Below are 27,281 nucleotides of genomic sequence, written 5' to 3' on the forward strand. Positions count from 1 at the left end.
TCGGGCTATATCTCACATCACAATGGGTACCCGCGGTCACTGGGGGTGTGCAGACTCCTAGAGGGGCCCCTTACGGCCCAAGCGCAATAACAAGCCATCTCGTGGCATCAAATCTAGGCCCTCGACCTCATATCAATCAAGCCATCCCGTGGCGTACATATCTCAGGCCCTCGGCCTCAAATCACTATTAGTGTATCACCGCTGCAGCGTGTAGCCCGACCCAAAGACATCCTCACAACACAGGCCCTCGGCCATACTCAGTCAAAAATCACATAAGCCTCTCGGGCAACAGTAAAACAGTGTTTCTCAGCCTAAAACATCATTTAAATATCATTTGAGTATTAAAATTGAGTGAACATGGCTAAGTTTTGAAAACAGTGGAAAATAATATGACTGAGTTCAAGTATAAAGTCAAAAGAGTGAGGAAATATCAACAAAAATCCCCGAAGGGTCCAAATAGTTGGCACGAAGCCCAAATATGGCATTCAGCCCAAATAACAAATAGATTTCAGTCAAATACGCGGTAAAATCATCAATCGGGATGGACCAAGTCACAGTCCCCAATAGTGCACGACCCCACGCTCGTCATCAAGCGTGTGCCTCACCTCAATATAGCACTACGATGTGCAAATTCGGGGTTTCAAACCCTCAGAGCATCATTTACAATCATTACTCACCTCGAACCGGCGAAATCTCTAGCTCGCGATGCCTTTGCCCCTCAAATCGGCCTCCACGCGCGTCGAATCTATCCAAAATCGGAACGAGGACGTCAAAATACACTGAGGGAACAAAGCCCAAGCGAAAACAATCAAAATATGACACAATTCCCGAAATTACCAAAACCCGAGCCCCGGGCCCACGTCTCGAAATCGGGTAAAATTTACATTTTCAGAATCCTCATACCTTCACGAGTCCAACCATACCAAAATTATCCAATTCCGATACCATTTGGTCCTTCAAATCATTATTTTATATTTTTGGAAGATTTCACAAACTTTCTTCCCAAATTCCATCCCAAATCACGAATTAAATGATGAATTCAATGATAGATTCATGTACCCTAGCCAAATCTGAGTTGGAATTACTTACCCCGATGAATTTCTTGAAAAACCTTCGAAAAATCGCCAAAATCCGAGCTCTCTAGGTCAAAATATCAAATAAAACCCAAAACCTCGTATTTATAGAGTACCCCGCGGATTTCCACCTCTGCAGACCGCACAAAAACGACCGCGGTCCGCACAAAAACGACTGCGGCTGCACAGGTTTTGACTGCAGTGACAGGCTTTAGTATTTTGGCCATAACTTTCTCTACAGATGTCCAAATTATGATATCTTTACCTTTTTGGAAACTAGACACGAAGGGATACAACTTTCGTTTTTGAATCATCTCAAAATTCCATGTAGATTAAAAGATATGAGCTTCCGAAATAGGACCAGTGAAATGTTCCTCACCGCGGCCGCACTGCATTTTGTGCGGTCCGCACAGCACCTACCGCGGACGCACTTCATTTTGTGCGGACCGCGTTGGTGGGTTCCGAGGCCTGCAACCCTTCTGGACCTGCTACAGCTATGATTTTTGGCCTAAAACATCCCGGAACCCCCGGAACTTCAAACCAATTGTACCAACACATCCCATGACAACGTTCAAACTTGTTCAAAACTTCGGAACGCTCACAACAACATCAAATCACCAATTTAACATAGGATTCAAGCCTAAAAACTCCAAGAACTCTTAAATTATGCTTTCGATCAAAAAGTCTATCAAATCTCGTCCGAATGACCTGAAATTTTGCAAGCACATCATATTCAACATTACGGAGCTACCCCAACTCTCGGAATCCCATTTCGACCCCTATATCAAAATCTCCCCTATCAACCGAAAAACGTAAAAAACTAACTTTCGCCAATTCAAGCCTAATTCTACACCGGACATCACAAAAATATTCCAAACACACTCCTACGTCCCAAATCGCCTAACAAAGCTATCCGAGCCATAAAATCCGCATTCCGAGGTCGTTTACCAATAAGTCAAAACTTGGTCAGACCTTTCAATTTCAAGCTTCAAATTGAGAACTGTTCTTTCAAAGTTATTCTGATTACCCTGAAAACCAAAACCAACGATTTACATGAGTCATAATACATCACACGGGTCAAGTCATGCCCGGAAACTGACGAGCAAGGTGCAAAAGCTCAAAACGACCGGTCGGGTCGTTACAAACATCCTCTACCAGGATGTAAGAAACAAGTTGAAAAATGTGAAGACTGAGACAAACCTACTGATGCTTAGGTTGACAAAGGAAATTGGAGCGGACTATGTGAAAAGACTTCTTCTTGATTCATACCTTCTCATTTGCTGTTATGATATGCTTGAGGAACTGCTCGCTGAGCAGGATGAAGAACCCGATACTCCTGTTATCGTTATAAGCAGTGACACCGAAGCCGCCTCTAAGGCATCAAAATCTGTTAGTCAAAAGACTGAGTAGAGTAAAAGATTGGGTTTTTAAGTTATTTTGTTATGCATGCCATGTTGTTAGCATGGTATGCTAAAAGTATCTTCCAAATATTATTTGGAATATGTTAAAGAGTATCAATTAATCAAGGAAAATGCTTATTTAGTATTTCTTCTGCTTCCTTTACTTTTGATTCTTATTTTTTGCTACATGTTTTAAAATATGTTTGCTTCCTTTATTCCCTGGTTCCGAATATTATCAAGCCAAAAGAAATACCCTTTTTTTATGTATAAATATGGTCGCTTTGCCTATCTATTATGAAGAAAATAATATGAAAATTATTACTCTAATATTGAAAGAATAAATTAAGGAAGAATAGCTAGAAAAGAAAAACGAAACATGCTTCAAAGAAATTACTCAAATCATGAACGCGAATAGTGCCTTGTAGATCCTTGGATGCATTTTTGTCCGTTTAGCAATACCAAAAGAGAAATGAATCCTTCTCAAACTTATCCTTATTTAAAATGAGAAAATAAAAGCGAATACTAATATTTGTTTATTAAATACATTCAAATGCAGATTCACCACAAACACAAAGATACAAACATCTTAAGCTTACTTGAACGTAAGTTTTGCTAGAGATGAAACTCAAAAGCAACCAACACAAAATGAACTAAATTATCAAGAAGTTAAACAAAAATTCAGGAGTAACTATTGATTTAACTTGTATTTTTATGGCTATTCTAATGATTGACTCACAATCTTTTTAATTAAGATGAGGAGAGACAATAAACCTGTTAAAATAAAATTCCATTGATCCGAGATGCAAAATCAGTGGGTACAAGATTTGGCTCCAGAATTCAAGTGAGAATAACAACATAATAATTTAGAAAATGCAAAATAATACAAAATCTACAAAATGCAGATTATTTCCTTGGAATATTTTGCATGAAACAAGATCGAAATGCTAAAGAAGTCATAAATTCGAACTTCATAAATAATCATGCAAAACTTCATACAGTACTCGATATTCAAAATGCAAAATAAAGTCTTCATTTCTTGCACACCAAAGAAAAATAGCAAAAACTTTATTAATATAGGATAGAATAAGAAATAAAATTGACTATTTTGCAATATTTTCTGATAGCTTCAACACAATAAATATGCCCGCGAACATAGCAGATGAGAGAGCACTTTGTCACGACCCGGATTTTCCACCCTCGGGAGTCGTGATGGTGCCTACTCGAGAAAGCTAGGCAAGCCGCGTATTATAGATTCACTAACTCGTTTACTTGGTCCTTTTTAATAATTTAAATTGACATGTGATCAACCGTGAAATATTAACGATAATAAAATACATGCGGAAGACGTAATCTGATAACTTAACCAAAAACCAGTGCGACAATACCAACATACATCTCTACCCGAAATCTGGTGTCACAATATCACGGACCACCTACAAATACTACATACAAATGTCTGGAAAGAAAGGTAAAATCTGTCTCTGGAGTAATAAAAACAGAATACATATTAAGATAGAAGAGAACGCCGGGCCTGCGGACGTCTGCAGGACTACCTCGGGATCTCTGACTGGACTGAAGGCTGCCACCCAAAGCTATGATCCAAAAGTTGTCGCTCCGGGATCTGCACATAGTGCAGAGTGTAGTATCAGCACAACCGAACTTGTTCTAACATCTAACTACCTCAACTAGCACCAATACTCAATCACAAATAATCTCCACGAGAATAATCATAAACCTTGCTCAACACAGAGAATCAACAACTTAGGCATTCGCAGTATTTATCAAGAACACAATAATTTCAATTTAAGACCCACGGTCATGCTTGACACTGACGTATAGATACTCGTCACCATGCCTATACGTCGTACTCGACAAGTAACACGTAGCAAATAGGACACAACTCCTAATCCCTCAAGCTAAGGTTAGACCAAATACTTACCTCAAACTTCCACAGCCAACTCAAGCCTCAAACACCGCTTTTCCTTTAGAATTCGCCTCCGAATTATTGTATCTAATTCAAATTAATATAACAACATCAATAAATGCTAAATAATCCAATCCCAAGGCTAAATTATAGGTTTTCCATCATTTTTCCCAAAAAGTCAAAAATCGACCCCGGGCCCGCTTGGTCGAAACTTAAGGTTCGGACCAAAACCCGTTCACCCATTCACCCACAAGCCCAAATATGCAATAAGTTTCGAAATTCGACCCCGAAACGAGGTCTAAATCCCAATTAATCAAAAAGCCCTAACTCTATCCAAATCCCCAATTTTCTACCATTAAAACCCTAGGATTATTGATAAAAGTTGATGAAAAACATTAGAGAGTTGAACGAAATCAGTTAATGAACACTTACTTGTGATTTGGGAAGAAAATCTCTTGAGAAAATCGCCCTAGGTCTTCTATTTTTATGAAAATTTGAAAGAGAAATTGTGAAGTTATGTTTTAAAAGACTCCACTGCCCGACTTCCGCACCTGTGGTGCCTGGGTCGCACCTGCGTGACCGCACGTGCGGAAAAGTGATCGCTTCTGCGGAAAGGACTAGGCCCGCTGGGGCTGCATCTGCGAGAAGGGACCCGCTCCTGCGGAACTGCTTCTGCGGAAGCTTGTCCGCATCTGCGAGAGACTGGACCGCACCTGCGACCCACTATGCGCACCTGCGAGCTCGCACCTGCGGTGCTCGACTCGCAGGTGCGGTTACACCAGAACTGATGCAACAGCAGTATTTTCCTAAGTTTAAACACCCCGAAACCTACCCGAAACTCACCCGAGCCCTCGGGGCTCCAAACCAAACATGCATACTAACTCAAAAACATCATATGAACTTATCCATGCGATCAAATCGCCAAAATAATCTCTCAAACAACGAATTTAGCATAGAAATCTAAGAAAAGTCTCAAAACTTCCAGAGTATCAATTTTCACAACTACGGGTCCGAATCACCTCAAACGACTTCCGTTTCTTACCAATTTTCACAGTCTCATCTTAATTCACACATAAGACCTGTACCGGGCTCTGGAACCAGAATACGGGCCTGGTACCATAAAATTTTAAACTCATTTCATTTCCAAAACTCATAAATAATTCCAGAAAACAATTTTCTTTAAAAATTCATTTCTCGGGCTTGGGACCTCGGAATTTGATTCCGGGCATACGCCCAAGTCCCATATTTTCCGACGGACCCTCCGGGACCGTCAAATCATGGGTCCAAGTCCGTTTACCCAAAATGTTGACCGAAGTCAACTAAAGTTCATTTTAAAGTCAAAATTCATCATTTTTCACAGATTTTCACATAATGGCTTTCCGGCTACGTGCCCGTACCGCGCACGCAAATCGAGGTGATGCTGAAAGAGGTTTTTAAGGCCTTGGAACGCAGAATTTATTTTTAAAACAAGTGATGACCTTTTTGGTCACATTACTACGTACGAATAATTAATGAATTGATAAACCAATATAATGTTATTCTATTAATTGATATAATAGTATTCATTATTTGTATTATAACATAGTTAATGAATTACATTCATTCATCACTAGGTTATAAGTCGATGAATCAATTATAACATATTAATTAGTATAAGTCGAGACGTTTTGTTTTTAACATTCAATGATGCATCTGAGTAGGTTGTAAATCGATGAATCAATTTACAAGTGTATAAATCCCTAAAATAACCCGACCATGTGTTACTAGCGCTTCATGTTCTTATATATATATATAGACAAACACACAGACACTTCATTGTAATACTATAACGTATACATAACTTGTTATAGTATATGTTAGTGTGTGTATATCTANAGAGAGAGACACAAACACAAAGCATGTTATAGTATATGATACTGTATTCCTTATTTGTATTATAACAGAGTTAATGAATTACATTCATGTATATTTGATGAAAAATTATATATATATTAATTAGGATCTTGACAAGTCTATCAATCCCTTAAAGAACCCTACCTCGGGTTCTTTAAGGGATTGTTGACTTGTCAAGATCCTAATTAGTATATATAATTTTTCATCAAATATATCTGTGTGTAAATTGATTCATCGACTTATAACCTACNTCCACTCAGGAATCTCAATCTTCTGGAACAAACCACCAGGCCTCTGATGCTCGTACTTAACCTGTTGACAATTCAAGCACCGAGCCACATATGAAACGATATCCTTCTTCATTCTTCTCCACCAATAATGCTGCCGCAAATCCTGATTCATCTTCGCGGCACCCGGATGAATAGAGTACCAGGAGCTATGGGCCTCCTCTAAGATCAACTCTCGGAGTCCATCTACATTAGGCACACAAACTCAACCCTGTAATCTCAAAACTCCATCATCACCTAAGGTAACCTGCTTGGCACCTCCGTGCTGCACCGTGTCTCTGAGGACACACAAATCGGGATTCTCATACTGCCGATCTCGGATACGCTCCAATAAAGAAGAACGAGCGACTGTGCAAGCTAACACACGGCTAGGCTCAGAAACATCCAACCTCACGAACTGATTGGCCAAAGCCTTAACATCCAGAGCAAGCGGCCTCTCACCGACCGGAATATAAGCAAGACTGCCCATACTGGCTGACTTCCTACTCAAAGCATCGGCCACCACATTGGCCTTCCCCGGATGATATAAGATGGTGATATCATAGTCTTTCAACAGCTTTAACCACCTCCCCTGCCTCAAGTTTAGCTCCTTCTGCTTGAACAAGTACTGCAGACTCTTGTGATCCGTGAACACCTCACACGCCACGCCATACAGATAATGCCTCCAAATCTTCAACGCGTGAACAATGGCTGCTAATTCCAAATCATGAACCGGATAGTTCTTCTCATGAATCTTCAACTGCCGCGAAACATAAGCAATGACCTTGCCATCCTGCATCAACACCGCACCAAGTCCAACACGAGATGCGTCACAATAAACTGTATAAGGCCCTGAACCTGTGGGCAAAACCAACACCGGTGCGAGCTGTCTTGAGCTTCTGAAAGCTCGCCTCACACTCGTCTGACCATCTGAACTGGGCACCCTTCTGGGTCAACCTGGTCATCGGGGCTGCAATAGACGGAAACCCTTCCACGAACCGACGATAGTTGCCTGCCAATCCTAAGAAACTCCGGATCTCTGTAGCTGATGCTGGTCTAGGCCAGTTCTTGACCGCCTCAATCTTCTTCGAATCAACCAGAATACCCTCTGCTGATACAACATGACCCAGGAATGCAACTGAACTCAACCAGAACTCACACTTCGAAAACTTAACATACAACTAACTATCCCTTAGAGTCTGAAGAACCACTCTAAGATGCTGCTCGTGCTCCTCCCGGCTACGGGAATAGATCAAAATATCATCAATGAAGACTATCACGAACGAATCCAAGTAAGGCCTGAACACTCGGTTCATCAAATCCATAAAAGTTGCTGGGGTATTTGTCAACCCGAATGACATCACCAAGAACTCATAATGCCCATACTGAGTGCAGAAAGCTGTCTTAGGGACATCGGATGCCCTAATCCTCAACTGATGGTAGCCAGATCTCAAGTCGATCTTTGAAAATACCTTGGCGCCCTGAAGATGATCAAACAAATCTTCAATCCTCGGCAACAAATACTTATTCTTGATCGTAACCTTGTTCAATTGCCGGTAGTCTATACACATTCGCATCGATCCATCCTTCTTCTTAACGAACAACACCGACGCACCCCAAGGCGAAACACTGGGCCTTATGAAACCCTTTTAAAGCAAGTCTTGCAACTTCTCCTTTAACTCTTTCAACTCAGGCGGGGCCATACGATACGGCGGAATAGAAATGGGCTGATTGCTCGGAGCTAAATCAATGCAGAAGTCAATATCCCTGTCGGGTGGAATACCTGACATGTCTGAAGGAAATACCTCAGGGAACTCACGAACAACGGGCACAGAATCAATAGAAGGAACCTCGGCACTAGAATCACGAACATATGCCAAATAAGCCAAACACCCCTTCTCGACCATACGCCGAGCCTTCACATAGGAGATAACACTACGGGTAGAATGACCAGGAGTCCCTCTCCACTACAAACGAGGTAAACCTGGCAAGGCTAAGGTCACAGTCTTGGCATGACAGTCCAAGATAGTGTGGTAAGGTGATAACCAATCCATCCCCAGTATGACATCAAAATCAACCATGTCCAACAGTAATAAGTCTACTCGGGTCTCAAGACCCCCAATCACAACCACGCAAGAACGATGAACACGATCTACCACAACAGAATCACCCACCGGGGTGAACACATAAACAGGAGCACTCAGAGAATTGCTGGGCATGACCAGATACGGTGCAAAATAAGATGACACATAAGAGTATGTAGACCCTGGATCAAATAGGACTGAAGCATCTCTACTAAAAACCAGAACAGTACCTGTGATGACTGCATCGGAAGCCTCGGCCTCCGGCCTGGCTGGAAGAGCATAAAATCGGGCTGGGCCCCACCACCCTGGACTACATCTCTTGGACGGCCTGCCGCTGGCTGGCCTCCACCTCTAGCGGCCTGAGCTCCACCTCTAGCACCTCTACCTCTACCTCTAGCACCTCTACCCCCACCTCTAGCTGGCGGGGTGGGCGATGGAACACCTGGTGTCTGAACCATAGCACGGGAACCCTGCTGCTGCGACTGAGTACCCACCAACCTCAGACAAGCCCTCCGGATTTGACCATACTCACCACACTCAAAGCATCCACCTGAGTGTTGCGGCTGAGGAAACTAAGACTGACCCTGGCGACCTGAATGACCACCCCGAAAACTCTGGAGCGGCGGTGCACTGATAGGAGCTGGTGGTGCACTGTAGGGCTGCTGATCAGAATACTGTATATGAGAACCACGGCCACCTGAAGCCTCGTGAGAAACCTGAAGTGCTGACTGAAAGGGCCTAGGAGGATGGCCTCTACCATACGAATCCCTGCCTCCAGACGAGGTACCACTGAATCTGCCTGAATGGCGAGGCCTCTTGTCAGACCCCTGACCACCTCCCTGTGACAAAATCATCTCAACCCTCCTGGCCACATTGGCCGCCTCCTGGAAGGAAACCTCGCTCCCCGTTTCCTTAGCCATCTGAAGTCGAATAGGCTGGATAAGTCCCTCAATGAACCTCCTCACTCTCTCTCTCTGTGGGAAGTATAAGTAGAGCATGACGGGCCAAATCGATAAACCTGGTCTCATACTGGGTAACAGTCATGGAACCCTGCTGGAGACGCTCAAACTGCCTCCGATAGATCTCCCTCTGAGTAACGGGAAGAAACTTCTCCAAGAATAGCTGAGTAAACTACTCCCAAGTCAAAGTTGGCGATCCGGCTGGTCTAGCCAAACAATAATCTCTCCACCAAGTCTTGGCGGATCCAGATAAGCGGAAAGTAGCAAAGTCGACCCCATTGGTCTCCACTATCCCCATGTTCCTGAGAACCTCATGACAGCTGTCTAGATAATCCTGGGGATCCTCAGAAGATGCACCGCTGAAAGTGGCAGTGAAGAGCTTGGTGAACCTGTCCAATCTCCACAAAGCATCGGCAGACATAGCTGCTCCATCACCGGTCTGAGCTACCACACCCGGCTGGACTGCTCCAACTGGCTGAGCTGCTGGAGTCTGAAACTGGGGAGCCATCTGCTCCGGAGTGCGAGTAGCAGGAGTCTGGGCTCCTCCTCCAGCCTAAGAGACGACTGGTGCTACAGGGAGCAAGCCTGCCCGGGCGACACTCTCCATAAGGCCCACTAGACGGACCAGAGCATCCTGGAGTACTGGGGTAGTAATAAACCCCTCTGGACCTGAGGTGGGCCCACCGGAACTGTCTGGGCCGGAACCTCATCATCAAAGTCAACCTGAGGCTCCGCCGCTGGTGCTGCTGCTCTGGGCTGAGCTCTACCCCTACCTCGGCCTCTAGCACGGCCTCGGCCTCGCCCTCTGCCCCTCGTGGGAGCTGCTGCTGGGGGCTCGGGCTGCTGATCAGCGGATGAGGAAGCGCGTGTTCTCGGCATCTGCGAAAGAACAAAGTAGAAATTCAATTAGCATTGAGAAACCAAACCGCACGACAGGAAAGAATAAATGTGAAATTTTTCCTAACTCTGCAGCCTCTGGGGGATAAATACAGACGTCTCCGTACCGATCCCTCACACTCTACTAAGCTTGTCCGTGAATTGTGAGACCTATGTAACCTAGAGCTCTGATACCAACTTGTCACGACCCGAATTTCCCACCCTCGGGAGTCGTGATGGCACCTACTCGAGAAAGCTAGGCAAACCGCGTATCATAGATTCACTAACTCGTTTACTTGGTCCATTTTAACAATTTAAATTTACATGCGATCAACCGTGAAATATTAACGATAATAAAATACATGCGAAAGACGTAATCTGATAACTTAACCAAAAACCAGTGCGACAATACCAACATACATCTCTACCCGGAATCCGGTGTCACAATATCATGGACCGCCTACGAATACTACATACAAATGTCTGGAAAGAAAGGTAAAATCTGTCTCTGGAGTAATAAAAACAGAATACATATTAAGATAGAAGAGAATATCGGGCCTGCGGACGTCTGCAGAACTACCTCGGGTTCTCTGACTGGACTGAAGGCTGCCACCCAAAGCTATGGTCCAAAAGTTGTCGCTCCGGGATCTGCACATAGTGCAGAGTGTAGTATCAGCATAACTGACCCCATGTGCTGGTAAGTGCCTGGCCTAACCCCGGCGAAGTAGTGACGAGGCTAGGACCAGACTACCAAATAAACCTGTGCAGTTATATACTATGCAGCGAAAAATAAAACAGAATAAACAAATAAGGATGGGAGGGGGGTACATGTTGCGGGGGAATATCAATACCAACAGTCACTTAAGAGAAAGGCATAAGGACAATTTAGAATTTACCGCAAAACAGTAAGGAATTCATAACCAATCCATAAACACTTTATATTATCAATTGTTGCGGCGCGCAACACGATCCCAAAACATAATATCACTGTTGCGGCGTGTAACCCGATCCATATCATTTATCACTGTTGCGGCGTGCAACCCGATCCAATTATATAGTTGTTGCGGCGTGTAACCCGACCCATTTATATCATTGTTGCGGTGTGCAACCCGATCCACATATATATTTCAACACCAATCACAACAAGGGCCCCTGCAAGGGACCAATAAGGAAGTAACACTATCCCGGCATGGGAATCGACAGTATAAGTAAATAAGTCCCGGCAAGGGAAAATCAGCTATAACCAAACTTGTTCTAACATCTAACTACCTCAACTAGCACCAATACTCAATCACAAATAATCTCCACGAGAATAATCATAAACCTTGCTCAACACAGAGAATCAACAACTTAGGCATTCGTAGTATTTATCAAGAACACAATAATTTCAATTTAAGACCCACGGTCATGCTTGACACTGACGTATAGATACTCGTCACCATGCCTATACGTCGTACTCGACAAGTAACACGTAGCAAATAGGACATAAATCCTAATCCCTCAAGCTAAGGTTAGACCAAACACTTACCTCAAACTTCCACAGCCAACTCAAGCCTCAAACACCGCTTTTCCTTTAGAATTCGCCTCCGAATTACTTGTATCTAATTCAAATTAATATAACAACATCAATAAATGCTAAATAATCCAATCCCAAGGCTAAATTATAGGTTTTCCATCATTTTTCCCAAAAAGTCAAAAATTGACCCCGGGCCCGCTTGGTCGAAACTCAAGGTTCGGACCAAAATCCATTCACCCATTCACCCACGAGCCCAAATATGCAATAAGTTTCGAAATTCGACCCCGAAACGAGGTCTAAATCCCAATTAATCAAAAAGCCCTATCTCTACCCAAATCCCCTATTTTCTACCATTAAAACCCTAGGATTATTGATAAAAGTTGATGAAAAACATTAGAGAGTTGAACGAAATCAGTTAATGAACACTTACTTGTGATTTGGGAAGAAAATCTCTTGAGAAAATCGCCCTAGGTCTTCTATTTTTATGAAAATTTGAAAGAGAAATCGCTGAAGTTATGTTTTAAAAGACTCCACTGCCCGACTTCCGCACCTGCGTGACCGAACGTGCAGAAAAGTGATCGCTTCTGCGGAAAGGACTAGGCCCGCTGGGGCCGCATCTGCGAGAAGGGACCCGCTCCTGCGGGACCGCTTCTGCGGAAGCTTGTCCGCATCTGCAAGAGACTGGACCGCACCTGCGACCCACTATGCTCAACAGCAGTATTTTCCTAAGTTTAAACACCCCGGAACCTACCCGAAACTCACCCGAGCCCTCGGGGCTCCAAATCAAACATGCATACTAACTCAAAAACATCATATGAACTTATCCGTGCGATCAAATCGCCAAAATAACCTCTCAAACAACGAATTTACCATAGAAATCTAAGAAAAGTCTCAAAACTTCCAAAGTATAAATTTTCACAACTACGGGTCCGAATCACCTCAAACGACTTCCGTTTCTTACCAATTTTCGCAGTCTCATCTTAATTCATACATAAGACCTGTACCGGACTCCGGAACCAGAATACGGGCCCGATACAATAAAATTTTAAACTCATTTCATTTCCAAAACTCATAAATAATTCCAGAAAATAATTTTCTTTAAAAATTCATTTCTCGGGCTTGGGACCTCGAAATTCGATTCCGGGCATACGCCCAAGTCCTATATTTTCCTACGGACCCTCCGGGACCGTCAAATCACGGGTCCGGGTTCGTTTACCCAAAATATTGACCGAAGTCAACTAAAGTTCATTTTAAAGTCAAAATTCATCATTTTTCACAGATTTTCACATAATGGCTTTCCGGCTACGCGTCCGGACCGCGCACGCAAATCGAGATAATGCTGAAAGAGGTTTTTAAGACCTCGGAACACAGAATTTATTTCTAAAATAAGTGATGACCTTTTGGGTCATCACACACTTGCTGCATTTTCATTTGTTACTACTTCACTTTCTTCAACGGCCAAGCTTGAAGATGACTCTTCTTGTGAACAACTTGTTTTTTAAATTTGTTGAAGGCTTCTAAGGCTTTATCATAACATTGGAAAGCTTGAAAGTAGCTACCCTCGACTCCAACAAGCATATTAACACACTCAGACTAATATTTGTATATTCCCGGCTTCTTACCACAGAATACAACAAAAACCATAGATTTGAGATTTTTTTACCTTCAACTGATTTTTCAAATTCATTGAACGATGATATGGCCGCATCCTGAGACTTGAAAGACTGGAAGATGCTACGTTAAACCCCGAAAATCATAGGAGAACATTCACTCCATGAGCAGTATATTCCTGACCTTTTACCGGAAAATATTACATATACTTTTGAAGCACTATTCTTCTTCGAATGCACCATTATTGATTCCTTAAACTATTAACTCACACTTAGAAGAACATAGGAGTTTAAATGAAGGTTTATTTAAGTATGTTTTCGGCCATCTAGGTCTTTATTTAAATAGTAGGGCTTTGAAGACCTTATTATACTAAAAATATACGAAATACACAATCAAATACATGTATATAGATGAATAATTTCGAAATATATACGTGTATACTACAAAAAAAAAGGATGAAAATACGTTAAAAAATATTTAAAAAAAGGTTTATGGGAAATAGGGTTTGCAACCTTTGAGATATTCCGTGTATTGGGAAGACAACTATTAAATGGGTGGGAGAGAAATATTCAAACCTAGCTAAAAGGGCATTATCGGTATAAAGATTCGCCTAATTTTGGCATAAATTTACCTTAATGACCCCATTTGGGTCAATGTGGCCAAAAATGGTGTGGCCCAAAGGATATTTCCTTATTTAATTAGTTAATGAAAAAGGCAAAAAACACATTATTACTTTATTTTTAATGGTCATAAAGTCATATTCATTAAATTCTATTGAGTTCAATTATGAAAAGGGTGAAAATCATTTCACCTTTCTGCTTTGTCTTAAAAATAAAATTCTTCCTCCAACTTTATATTTTATATATATTTCTCCATTTCTTCCTATCCCAAGAAATGTCAATTTCCCCTCCACTTTTCCTGCTTAATTAGCTACTTTTTTTGTCTCATATTGTCTGTCGTGTTTTTGTTTAAATACTCCTTAAGAAAATAATAATTATGAGATATTCTTAACTATTATTCCCTCATTTATGTCTTATTGGTATTTGAACAATCATAATATTACTCCGTAATTGACGTGCTTGTAGTATTCAAAATAATTACTACTAAGAGTAAAATAGGAAAAATAATTAAGTTTATCTTGAACTTCAAAAATAAAAAATAGTTTGAGACAACTATTTTCAGATATCACGACAGATTATTTGAGACAGAGGAGTATTATTATAGTGGTACTTTGACATAATGGAATATAATGCCAAGAGAGTGAATATTGTATTATAAAAGATTACTACATTTAGAAAGAATTAGTGAAATGCCAAATCAAGCAGAAATCAAGAAGTTAAAAGACTCCAAAATTATAAAAAGATTCCAATCCTAATTGGAAAACCCCATAAAATGCCAATTAAAATTTCTGCTATTTTTAGGTTGAACATTTTGCAGAGATAAGTATTAATCTAAGTTTGCTTTTTTGATTTTACAAAGATAAACATTACTTTTCCTTTGTTACAACTAATGAAGAATAAGGTATTACGTATATTGTTTTTTCACTTGGATTTGGGAACTCGAATCAATTGTAGGGGTCCATAAATGGCCCCTTCCAATAGTTGTTTTTTTCTTTAACTTAGGCAAGCATGCTTGTCCTCTTTTAGATTTTTCCTATCTAATCCATAATTGTCCTTTCATTTTATTTTTTAATTATCTGGTATCTGAAATTTATTGGCCCGACTAATTTAAATTCGTCCTAGATAAGTTTGTTTAGGAGGTAAACCTCTTTCTGCCAAAGATGTTTCATTCCCAGATTTTGAATTCAAGCCCGAAATCTCTAATTGAAGGTTGAGGGATCCCAATAGTTCCCTAATAAAAGAATTTCTAGGTCTTGTATCAATCGGTGATTCGGCAACTATAATCCTTACATTAAAGATACCTAAATTTGATTTATTTTCCTATTTTCATAATTTGATATTATTTTTATGGTTTCTATTGTTGTTATGGATCTATTATTTTTTTCCACTTATTTTTAGCCAAGGGTCTTCCAGAAACAGTCTCTCTATCCCTCCGCGGTAGAGGTAAGGTCTGCGTACACTCTACCCTCTCTAGATCCCACGAGTGAAATTCTACTGGGTTGTTGTTGCTGTTGTTGTTGTTGTTGTTGTTGTTGTTGTTTCCTATTTTCATCATCAACCTGCGGCCAGAGGCGGATTTATGCTTGAAGAAAAGGGGTTATCGGGCCCCATTAACTTCGGTAATAATTCTAAATATATAAGTGTATATATGTTGAAGACGGTCAAATATTTTGCTTTGAACCATTAAGATCAAAAGTTCGATTGGACTATTGGTTGAGCAGTTCGCTCATGTGCTCCGCCTACCTTCAAATTCTGGGTCCGCCTCTGCCTGCCGCTAACATAATCGATGAAGCTTCACGTTTTATTGTATTTATTTCAGTTAGGATTAACCAAAGTCTTTTCGTCCATATATATTTTTTTCTATTTTTCATACTATTCACGTTTTTGTTCTTTGTGAAGTATACGAAAGAAATTGATTGACAAACTAGAAAGATAAGTAAGAAAAGAATTGAATGAGAATGGTACACAAGTCCAAGAAATGAAAGGTATTGGTGGTTGAGCATTTGTGAAATATTTTGAATCAAATGCGGCTCAAAAATCCAAATTATGTGGTCCTCTTTAGTTTTGGTTCTCTTCATAATCTTCTTTCCTTTTTTTTAAAAATCTTTTTTTTTCTTTATTTTTTTTGGAAAAGGCATGTGAATAGGGTGAGAAGATTCTTTTCGCGGAATATTAATACTATCGTAAAATAAAGTATTAATCAGTAAATTGTAACATAAATCTCCATAAAAAGTGAGTTCGTAATCTTAAAAATAAAACAAATTACCTAATTATATTAGGTTAAGTGTTCTGATAGTGTAAAAAAATTGTACATTTATTGACGTGTATATAACTTAGAACTTTTCTTTAAATTAGAGTGATAGGTTGGGTACCTAATAAAGGAAAGGTCTATTTCATTTGAAAGGATTGAGAATAAATAACTTGTTGGCTTGTGGACCAATATTCTACTGTTTTCTAGCTACTTAGTCCTTAGCTAATATACCTACTTTCTAAATATGGACATTTCCTCTATCTTTGATTTTGATTTTGATTTTTTGTTTTATCTGTATGATTTCTTTTTCCTTTTTTTCCCTTCAAATTCCTGTTCTTCATTTTCTAAATATTTTGAACAACTGACTGAGAGACGTTTGATCTCAACATATCATCCATGGACCAAATTTAGCCTTCAAACCATTTTGCCCAATACACTATTTTAGTAGAGCTAGTACAAGTCGTAAAACAACTTACGGTAAAATACAAAATTAGCCTGTCAGCCGAAACTAATTACATTTACTAGTCAAAAAGTGTACAAAATATGTATATTATATGTATATAATGCACATATATACAAAAAATATATATTTTGCCGGCTATTATTTTTAGGAGCGGCTAAACTTATACAGTTCTCGAAAACTTACTAGTATAAGTTCTACAGGAACTATGGAAGGGAGAATTGAAAAGGTCAAACATTTGAGAGTGTGAAGTTTAATTTTCTCTCATAATTTTTCTTGTGATTAATACAAGCATTACTAAAAATAAGAATAGTAAAGCAATAATAAGAAAATAAGAAAAAAGAAGGAAAAACTACACAGTATAGCCGCTATATTTTTTATATATTAATTTATGACATACATATTTCTTGTATATTTAGCTAGCGAATGTAATTATTTTTGGCTTACCGGCCAAATATGTAACTTGCCCAAATAAAAACATAGAGAAGGAAAACAGCCATAGCATACTATAGACAACGACACTGTTAAGTAGTGTAGAAGGAAAAACTCAAAAAAGAAGAAAAAAAAAACTCAAGCAAAAGATATCTTATTCTTCACATTGATCAGATTCTGGGTGGTATCTTAACCCAAAGGAATTGTCATAAAGAACTTAGAAGTCGTTTGGTAAGCTGGATAAGGTGGGATAAATTTAATCCCAGTCTTGATATTTCATTTATCCTATCAAATTTGGGATTATATTATCGCACCTCCCGTGTGGGATAAATTAGTACAGGGATTATAATTCTAGGATTATCGTCCTGGGATAATTTAGTCCGCATACCAAACGATCCCTTAGGAGCCTTCAGGGACACAGATAATATCATCAAAATTTTATGTCAAAATCTTTAGTGTTTATAAAGCAACAGCATATACATCAACATCTTGAGTCCTACAACAATTAGACATAATTCAATAATCAAGATACAACGTTACCCTCTTAACCATTGCATAAGGCAGTTTTAACCTCCAATCTTTCTGTTTACGGCTTAGAGGCCTTCCTTTGGCCGCTGGATCTCTGTTCTTCTTCACATCTGCCAACTTCCACACACAGCTTCCAAATTCTGCATCAACTGATTCTAAGAAGAATACACCGTCCTTTTCGAGGTTTCTAGAGTTCATTTCTTCTATATAGCTAACTCTCATAGGCATGTCCTTGAAGCGGGATAAGTCATCTGGTACTTTTAGTAGCCGCTCAGCACCAGGAGATGATACCTTAGGACCACAGGAAGGAGAGGATATGATTATTTCAAAAATCAATACTCCCAAACCATTATCAAATTTCTACAGAAGAGAAAACAACCACAATTTTAACAGTTACCTCAAGTGCCAGATCATCAGGAATTTTCCCTAGTGCACCAGCTTCGTCTAACCTTTTCTTGTATTGGCGGCTAAATTCTTCCATATCATCCATACTTGGACAGCCATATCTGATATAAAGAGTACGTTACACACTAACACTACCACCAGGAACAGATATCAAAAGAATTCCGTGCAATAACCAAGTGAAAACTATTAAAAGTATGCACTCAACTTTCCGTTTATGAAGTCCTATCTGCACGAAGCTATGGATAGAAAGAAAGATGCAAGAAAGGAAAATGAAGAAGAAATTGAGGCAAGGAAGAGGTCCTATAACTACCTATAGTTATCAAAAGAACTCTCATAGTTATACATGACCCATAACTAACTATAACTAAGAGGTCTAGCCCAATTACTTATCCATCACAAGTTATATAACACACATTTTAGTTTGGAACAACCAAAATGTTTGACATGCTTTCATAATCAAAAATCTTTTACACTATTCTCACTTTTATAACGAAAAGAACTTGTTTAACAATTCAACAACAACAACAACAACAACTACCCAGTATAGTCCCACAAGGTGGGGTCTGGGGAGGATAATACGTACACAGGCCTTACCCCTACCCGAAAGGGCAGAGAGGCTGTTTCCAATCGACCCTCGGCTCAGGAAAAGGAAAAGGAAAAGGAAAACAAAAACAAAAGAGGACATAATAAAATGGGACAATTCAATAGTGACATAATACTAGTCAAACAAAAGAGGACATAATGAATTGTCACTATTGTTTAACAATTCAATAGTGACATAATACTAGTCAAACTCACCAATATCGCTTTTATGTGACCATTCAAACTTCGTTAAATAAAATGGGACAGAGGGTTGACTTGATTGTGACTAATCCAGAGAATAGAATTTTAAAGATCAAATGCAACAAAGAATTGAGGGAAAACATGCTCTACTTCATTTCTGAAAATGCGGAGGAGCGTATGATATAGCCAAGAAGCCTGTATTGCAAGCAGCAACTTACTCATTTGGAAGTTTGTCTAATCTCACATAGATGTATCCACGAGGACTAGTTTTGAATGCATAGAGCTCCATGTCATCACTGAACTGTAGCAGCACATCACGAGCAATGGATAACGCCTGCTCGCCCCAAGGGCAATTTTGCAAAACTATTCCACCTCCATCACCTCCATCACCAATCTGAATGTTTGAACTGCTAAAATCAAATTGAACATATATATACACAAAAAAAAAATTAAGAAAAAATATTGAATCCTAAAACTCCAAAAGTTCCTATACCTCAGGCTCAGCATCCTCTTCTTCTTCTTCTTCCCATAAATCTATTGGGTCTACATCCGCAATTGTTTCATCTTCAAACATAAACACACAAAGTGTGGCCGTGTGAGAGAATATAAGTTGACAAATTTGACAAGAATTCACTAAATTTAATCCAAGCAGAATAAGAAACAATTAAAGAACGAACATCCTTATATTTCTCAGAGTAAATGAACATTGCGAGTTCTTTTAGCCCCACCAGGGAATGAATAATGTTTCCAATTAACTTCAAGTCAAACCTCCAATCTACTAGTTGTTGGTGGAGGTACACTACCACTGCTGCCAATCTCAATGGCGGAACCAGGTGGGGGAACGGGGTTCAACTTAATCCCCTTTGTTGACAAATTATACCGCGTAAACAGGGTAAAATTTGTTTTTGGTTATATATAAGCTATTGAATCCCCTTGACATAAGGAAAAATTCTAGTATAGTAGGGAAGGGGGTCCAAAAATTGCTTTAGGTCACAAGTTCAAATCCTAACTGTCACATTCTATTGTTTTCTCGAAACTCCTTATATAAATTCCAAGCTCCACCACTGAATTCAGCCTCACTTATCAACATTTTCATTTGTTGGTTCACCAACATAACAATATAACTCTAAGGGTGTGGCATAGTGGTCAATGAGGTGTGAAGAAAATAACGAGGTTTTAGGTTCAAATCCCAGCGAGTCAAAAAACACTAGGTGAATTCTTTCTATCTGTCTAAGTCTAAGTAGGCAGAGTTATCCGTTACTTGTGCTAGTGGTAGGTAGCAGGTACCTGGTAAAATAATTGAGGTGCATAAGCTGACACCACCGTCATAAAAATAAAATAAAAAAACTAACTTAGGGATTGCTTCGCATATATACGATATCTTCATCATTGAAATAAGAAGCAAGGATCACCTCAACATTAAAAATAACAACGCAGAATATAAACCACCACATAAACAGAATATCAAACACCTAATGAGGAACTGAATAGAGTAACACAAAAAAATGAAACGACAGAGCTTACAGTGAAGTGGGTCGTTTCCATTTCTCTCTGGGGTTATTTCTTCAGAAGAATTAGTGCTCAAGTACCGAAGAGCTGAAACCCAGATGTGTTTATTAAAAGGAACACCATTTTGCAAATCATTACAAAGATTGTGAAGGGTTTGCTTTGGTTGTAGTATTGTTGGAAAACGATGGCGATGGTGACGGAGAGGTGTGGAGAATAAAGGGTTTCGCAAGAAATGGCTGATTTTGCTACTGAGTTTACTTCTCATCATCCTTTGAGCAGCAGAAAGTCGCAAACTGAGAGTGGAGCTCTGTATGTTGTTTTGCTGCGGCACTCTTTACTAAGTCGCGTATGGTAAATGCGACTTATAAATTCTTAAATGCCCCAAACTTTTTTCCACTAATACCCTGTTTGGAAAGTCACCTAGCAATTTGATTTAAGTGTAATTGGGTGTAATACACAATTTGGCATGTTTGTTTGGCCATGTAATTATTTGGTCAGTATGAAATTGGTGTAATTGGAGAGTTGTTACACTCTCCAGTTCTCAAGGGCAGGTGAGAATTGGTGGTAAATAATTAGGTTGCTTTTTTAGTTTCTTTCCTTTTTGTTTTTATTTTAATTTATTTTCTTTATAACTTTTTGTTTCTATTTTTTTTAATTGTATTTTTACTTTTTTTTTAAATTTTAAAATATATTTTTCTTTGTACATTATTTATCTTTTATTTTTCTACCTTTACTTCTTGTGATTCTATGTAATTACTTATATTTTAGTTATTATTCTATTTTTTGAAACTACACCTCTTATTATTAGAAATAACGAGTCATTAACAAACTTGGCATATAATGAGTGATGCAACTAAAGTGAAATTTCGTTGTTGAATGTGGTTATAAGCTTATTATGTTTCCTAATCTTAAGTTGTAGTGGAATTTACTATTTATTTTTTTTGGTCAAATATCAAATTTTATTTAACCAGTAATGATATTTACAGCACCTCTAACTCTTTTGGACTAAAGAGTTAGACTCAAAAAAACATCAAAATAACTATATCAAAAAAGAATATTTACAGACTTAATAGTTCCTCTACTAGACTAAACTTCATAGAGGAAAGCTATTTATTCTTTCTAAGTACTTCTTCTATTTTGCCTTCTGCTGTCCTTTGATGTGTAATTGAAGGACAATGTCTTGTATCATCTTCGTCATATCAGTCTCCTTTCCCTGGAATCTACGCATGTTCCTTTCTATCCAAGTGTCGTATATTAGTGCTGCAAACAGAAATGCCAGAATACTACCATAGGCTCGACTGTTTTTTGTTCTTGCACTCAGCCATTTGACTTCCTCTTCCCATGAACCAATCTGATGTTTCTCTCCTATCCAATTAAGCAGAATGCCCCATATGCTTCTTGAGTATTGACATTCAAAGTACAAGTGAGTCATAGTTTCATTTTGCCCATTCTTACATAGGAGACTTCCAAGGTCGACCTGTATGCCCCATGCTGCTAATCTATCCACAGTATTAAGTCTGTGATTTAGAGCTAGCCATAGTATAAAGTTGTGCCTAGGGATGCTTGTACCCAATAGTAAGGCTTTCCACCCAACCTTTGGATACTGGGGTCTTGATAGAGTGTACATCTTCTGAATACTGAATTTTTCTCTTCTGCAAAACTTGTTTATATTTGCAAAGGATTCAATGTTTATGTACCGGTCTCTAATATCAAATATCTTCCCTACCAACCAGCAAGCTTGATTAGGAGTCGGCATACTATTGAAATCCTTCTTCTTTATATATACTGAGTGAATCCATTTGATCCAGAGAGCATCCTTCTTTGAGTGTACTGCCCACATTAGCTTACACAGTGCTGCTTTATTCCACCATTCAAAGTTTATAACATTTAAACCTCCAGCTGATACAGGCATGCATATTCTGTCCCAGGAAATCAAAGCTCTCTTTGAAGGACTATAACTTCCTGTCCATAGGAAAATTCTACAGACAGAGTTCACTAGTTGTATGATCTTCTTTGGTATCAAAAACACCTGCCCCCAGTATGTATGCATTTCAAACAACACACTTCTTATCAATTGTAGTCTGCCACTGTATGATAGGAGCTTTGATGTCCAGCACTTTATTCTGTTTGTAATCTTCTCTACTAATGGCATACACTGCTGAATAGATAGTTTCCTTGAGGATAAAGGCACTCCCAAGTACTTGAATGGCAAGGACTCCATCTTGAATTGGAAGTCTGAGCATATCATTTCTTTAAATCCCTGGTTGACTCCAGCTACATAGATAGAGCTTTTATCTAAGTTAGCCATGAGCCCTGTCACCTTTGAAAAATGGTTGAACTTGTCTAGTAGTAGTTGGATAGAGGTCTTGTCAGCTCTACAACACATGATCAGATCATCTGCAAAATAGATGTGAGTGAGGTTCATTTTTGCACATCTTGGATGGAAATTGAAATCAGGAATATCCTTGAGACTCTTCAAAGTTCTGCTCAAATATTCCATCACTAAGACAAATAAGTATGGGGACATAGGATCCCCTTGTCTCAATCCCTTCTTTGCTTGAAATCTTTTTGTGAGTCCACCATTGATCAGTATAGAATAGTTTGCTTAGTTACACACTCCATAATCCACTGCACAAACTTAGTAGGAATCCCATAATCCAACAGCACCATTTGTAAGAAAGACCATTCAACAGAGTCATAGGCCTTTCTTATATCCACTTTGATAATGCATCTAGGTGAGATCCCTTTTTTGCTATATCCTTTTACCAATTCATGAGCAAGAATAACATTGTCTAGTATACTTCTCCCTTCTATAAATGTTGACTGAGCGGAATTTACTATTATTATGTTGAAATTTGATATATCTTAACTATTTTTTTCTTTGGATTTAAAATTGTGTTATATTCATGGTTCCAATTTACTTGTTTTAGTAGTATTGGCTCACATTGTTGTTGTTCATTTTTTAGTTAGAGGATAGATTAATTTTGTCAACCATTTGAACAATGTTATGACATTTTAATTATAAATATTATTTTATTTTCAAACATGAATTCAATGATGTTCTGACAAAACGTACGTTTTTAGTTTTTGTCAGTATCTAAACTAAATATTGTTAATTTGAAAAATATATATATAAATTATTATTACAATATTAGTTATAAATATATGACTACTTTTTATTTTTGGTCAACAATATATGATTACTAATTAATGCATATTCACGAAAAAATATATATCTTAAATACCAAACATAATATCATTTATACTTACAAAAATTTATAGGCATATATTTATTATATTAACTTTCAAGTTTTGATAATTACTTCATTTAAAATTTAGTCTAACTGTGTAATTACACTTGTGCAATCAAACAGTAAACTTGTAATTACGCTGTAACTACACTATGACAAACAAACAGGTCGTCGTAATTACATAACTGTGTAATTAATACCCTAGTAATTACACCAATTCTAATTACCTGGTGGCTTTTCAACCAGACCCTAAATGCGACTTATGCAATTTCCCTTAAATTGCATTCTACAAGTTTCCACCCGCGGCTACATTTATTTGTTAAAGAGAAAATGCATAAGTATCCCCTTGACCTAAACCCGGATTCCCAACTACACACTTTTTCTTTGCGGGAATCATATTACCCCCCTAAACTTATTTTAAATGGAATAAATACCACCATAAAACTAGACAACCAAACACTTGGCAAGTGGTTAGCTACACGCGCCCCCACATGTATTAGTACTTTTTTTTAATTCTTTCTTCTTTTTCTTATCCTTTTTTCTTATTTTTTTATTATTCTCATTTTTTGGTTATTTCATTCTCTTTCTTTTTGTTTTGGTCACCGACGGCATAAAATGGTGGTCGTCGGAATTTCACAAACACCATTTTTTCCGGCTTATTTTTTTCCGGCGATTGATTTTTATCCCGATCTAAGTGTGTTTTGTTTATATATATANACCTGTTTGTAGCTCTTGAACCGTGGCAAATCACAACTCATTATCCATTCCACGTGTCAGGACACGTCATCATGTATATATGAATACAAATTTTCCCCAATACAACGCGCCCCCACATGTATTTTTAGTACTTTTTTTTAATTCTTTCTTCTTTTTCTTATCCTTTTTTCTTATTTTTTTGTTATTCTCATTTTTTGGTTATTTCATTCTCTTTCTTTTTGTTTTGGTCACCGGCGCCATAAAATGGTGGTCGTTGGAATTTCACAAACACCATTTTTTCCGGCGAATCTTTTTTTCTAGCGACAGATTTTTATCCCGATCTAAGTGTGTTTTGTTTTATATATATATATATAAATTTTTTTTGAAAGTGTAATTTATGTGTGGGAGGAAGAGCAAAAGAAATAAAAACGAATATAAGCCGAGAAAAAACTTTTTCCAGTTAAAATGTCACTACATTATTTTTTTCCGGCCTGGGAAGATTTTCCGATGATGAATTTTTTTCCCCAAATCTGAGTGTATTTTGCTTTACTTATGAATAGATATGTTTGAGAGTTTAGTTTGTGTGTGGAAAAAAAAATGGAAGAAAAACGGTGAGACAAAGTCGCCGGTGAATGAATATCCGCCGAAACTAGAGAAGAAACGAAAAAAAAGTAAAAGGAAAAAGACAAAGAAAAGGGAAAAGGAAAAGGAAAAAAAAAAAGTAAGAAAAACTGGTAAAAAAGAATAAAAAATAATCTGGAAATCATTTTTTCTTGCTTCTCACTCTCCTTTGGGAGAGTGAAATACACACACTCTGCCACGTCAGCGTTAAGGCTGCAAATAATTCCATTTAAAATAAGTTTAGGGGGGTAATAGGATTCTCGCAAAGAAAAAGTGTGTAGTTAGGAATCCGAATATAGGTCGGGAGGGGGGGGGGGGGGTATTTATGCATTTTTCCTTTGTTAAACTGTGAAGTTACTTGAAATATGGAGAAAGAGAATTGGGTAAAGGTATTCTCGTTCAAATATACACAAACTTGTAATTATTTTTTAAATAATGAACCAACATATTCACCATATCGAAATTTAAAAAGAATTTACATTTTTATTTTTGGAATAAATTTTTATAGTATAAATTGTGAGTTCAGTTAAACTCAATAATTTTTGCTTCGTCCTTGTATATGTGTAAATTTTTTTACTAAACATTATATAAATATCAAATTTCGAAGTCATGAACTCAAATAAACATTGGGTTCAATGCTATACCTAACTCGTAAGGTGCAAATTCTGAATCTGCTGGGATAGAAAGTTTAAATTCCATGACAATGTCACGAAATTTCACACGTAGAATATAAAACTCCACAACAGTCTTTTTTTTCAACGGAAAAAGGTTCAAAATGCCCCTAAACTATTGGAAAAGGTTTAAAAATAGGAATTTTTACATTCCTATGCCATATAGTAAACTATATTACCCTTCATGCTTAACTTTTAATATAATTACCTTCTATATACCTAATTACCATTTATGTATCATTTTAGGATTTTAATGGTATTAATTAGGATCCTAATTTTACTCAAGCGTATATTCCCACTCCCCCCAAGTTTCTCTCTCCAAATCCCCACGATTTCCTCTTGAAACACCCACGATTTCCTCTTCTAAAACCAGCGAAAATTTGTAACCCCTCCACCATTGACAACCATTAAAAAGCTTTGAAGCTTTGAATTCGAATTTGGGTTTTCAAAAGACATTGTTGTTTGGATTGGATGTTGTTGCAAAGAATTGAGAATTCTCTCTACGTCTCTCTCTATCTCGCAATCCCAAATTTCAGTAATATAAGAGGAAAGGAAAAGAGAGTAGCAATTCCACCATTGACAGCCATTAAAAAGCTTTGAAGCTTTGAATTCAAATTTTGGTTTCAAAAATCATTATTTGTTTGGATTGGGTTTTGTTGTAAATAATTGAGAATATGGTTTGGAGTTTATATCTCAATTTTGAGGGGTTTTGGTGAAGATTAGACTTGATTTTGCTGAATTTCAGATTGAAACTCGAAGAAGAAGAAGAAGAAGACATGACATACATTATATTGCAGAAATTGTAGAAAAATTGTAGACTGTTGTTTATTTATTTTTGAGCTTTGTGTTTTTGTATTAAAAGTTTTGATGGGAGCTTGTTATTCCACTTCGTCTGTTTTGGAGCTAACTTGTGCAGAGGAGAAGATGTTTTTTAAGTTATATATATTGCTATACCTTTAAATTCAAGAAAGTATGGTTGTATTGTATTTAAATGGGAGTGAATTTGTAGAATAGGTTGAATGTGAGGAATGAGTCAAATAAGACTCACAATGGTTTGTTTCCTACATTTAATCTACAACAAAACTACATATCATTTGAAAAATTAATATGAAAATACAGAATTTCAATGTTTCTTCAAATTATCTACAAAATTTCTACAAACTGTTCATAACAGAATTTATCTTTATTTTCATGCATGTTCGTCTGGAACACTAAAGTTACTTGACATGCCAACATCTCCCGTTATAGAAGAATACAACTTATCTACAATTTTCTACAACTTTCACACATTATTGCCACCCAGTAAAATACAACTACAATAACATAAAACTTACATACAAAATTTATACAATATTTCTTTTGTATATTTTGTATCTGATTTATACATAGTAAAAATAAATTTCATACAATTAATTATATATTATACAAATTATCTATGATTTTCTACATTAT

The 27,281-nt window shown here is 38.0% G+C and overlaps 2 protein-coding genes across 2 annotated transcripts; both read right to left on the reverse strand.

Annotated features, from left to right (window-relative positions):
* Positions 1-17,754: 17,754 nt before the first annotated feature.
* LOC109207554 lies at positions 17,755-20,923 on the reverse strand. Its single transcript, XM_019370492.1, has 5 exons — positions 20,606-20,923; positions 19,575-19,645; positions 19,300-19,475; positions 18,291-18,399; positions 17,755-18,184 (listed from the first exon to the last, which is right to left on the reverse strand). Exons 1-5 carry the CDS (start codon positions 20,856-20,858, stop codon positions 17,882-17,884), a joined length of 912 nt encoding a protein of 303 aa, XP_019226037.1. The 5' UTR covers positions 20,859-20,923; the 3' UTR covers positions 17,755-17,881.
* A 799-nt stretch (positions 20,924-21,722) lies between these two features.
* LOC109207550 lies at positions 21,723-23,090 on the reverse strand. Its single transcript, XM_019370489.1, has one exon. The coding sequence runs from the start codon at positions 23,088-23,090 to the stop codon at positions 21,723-21,725; it is 1,368 nt and encodes a 455-aa protein (XP_019226034.1).
* Between the last annotated feature and the right edge of the window lie 4,191 nt (positions 23,091-27,281).

Source organism: Nicotiana attenuata, unplaced genomic scaffold, assembly GCF_001879085.1.
Source record: "Nicotiana attenuata strain UT unplaced genomic scaffold, NIATTr2, whole genome shotgun sequence".
In the NCBI taxonomy this organism is placed as follows: Eukaryota; Viridiplantae; Streptophyta; class Magnoliopsida; order Solanales; family Solanaceae; genus Nicotiana; species Nicotiana attenuata.

What these genes read in the sequence shown, in the direction of transcription:
- LOC109207554 (XM_019370492.1), bottom strand. Translation starts at nt 20,858, where the DNA reads ATGATGAGAAGTAAACTCAGTAGCAAAATCAGCCATTTCTTGCGAAAC. An exon ending in TTAGACAAACTTCCAAATGA is followed by an intron (nt 18,400 to 19,299) that starts GTAAGTTGCTGC and finishes TCTTTATATCAG; the next exon opens with ATATGGCTGTCCAAGTATGG. An exon ending in CTGATGATCTGGCACTTGAG is followed by an intron (nt 18,185 to 18,290) that starts GTAACTGTTAAA and finishes TGTGGTCCTAAG; the next exon opens with GTATCATCTCCTGGTGCTGA.
- LOC109207550 (XM_019370489.1), bottom strand. Translation starts at nt 23,090, where the DNA reads ATGGAATATTTGAGCAGAACTTTGAAGAGTCTCAAGGATATTCCTGAT.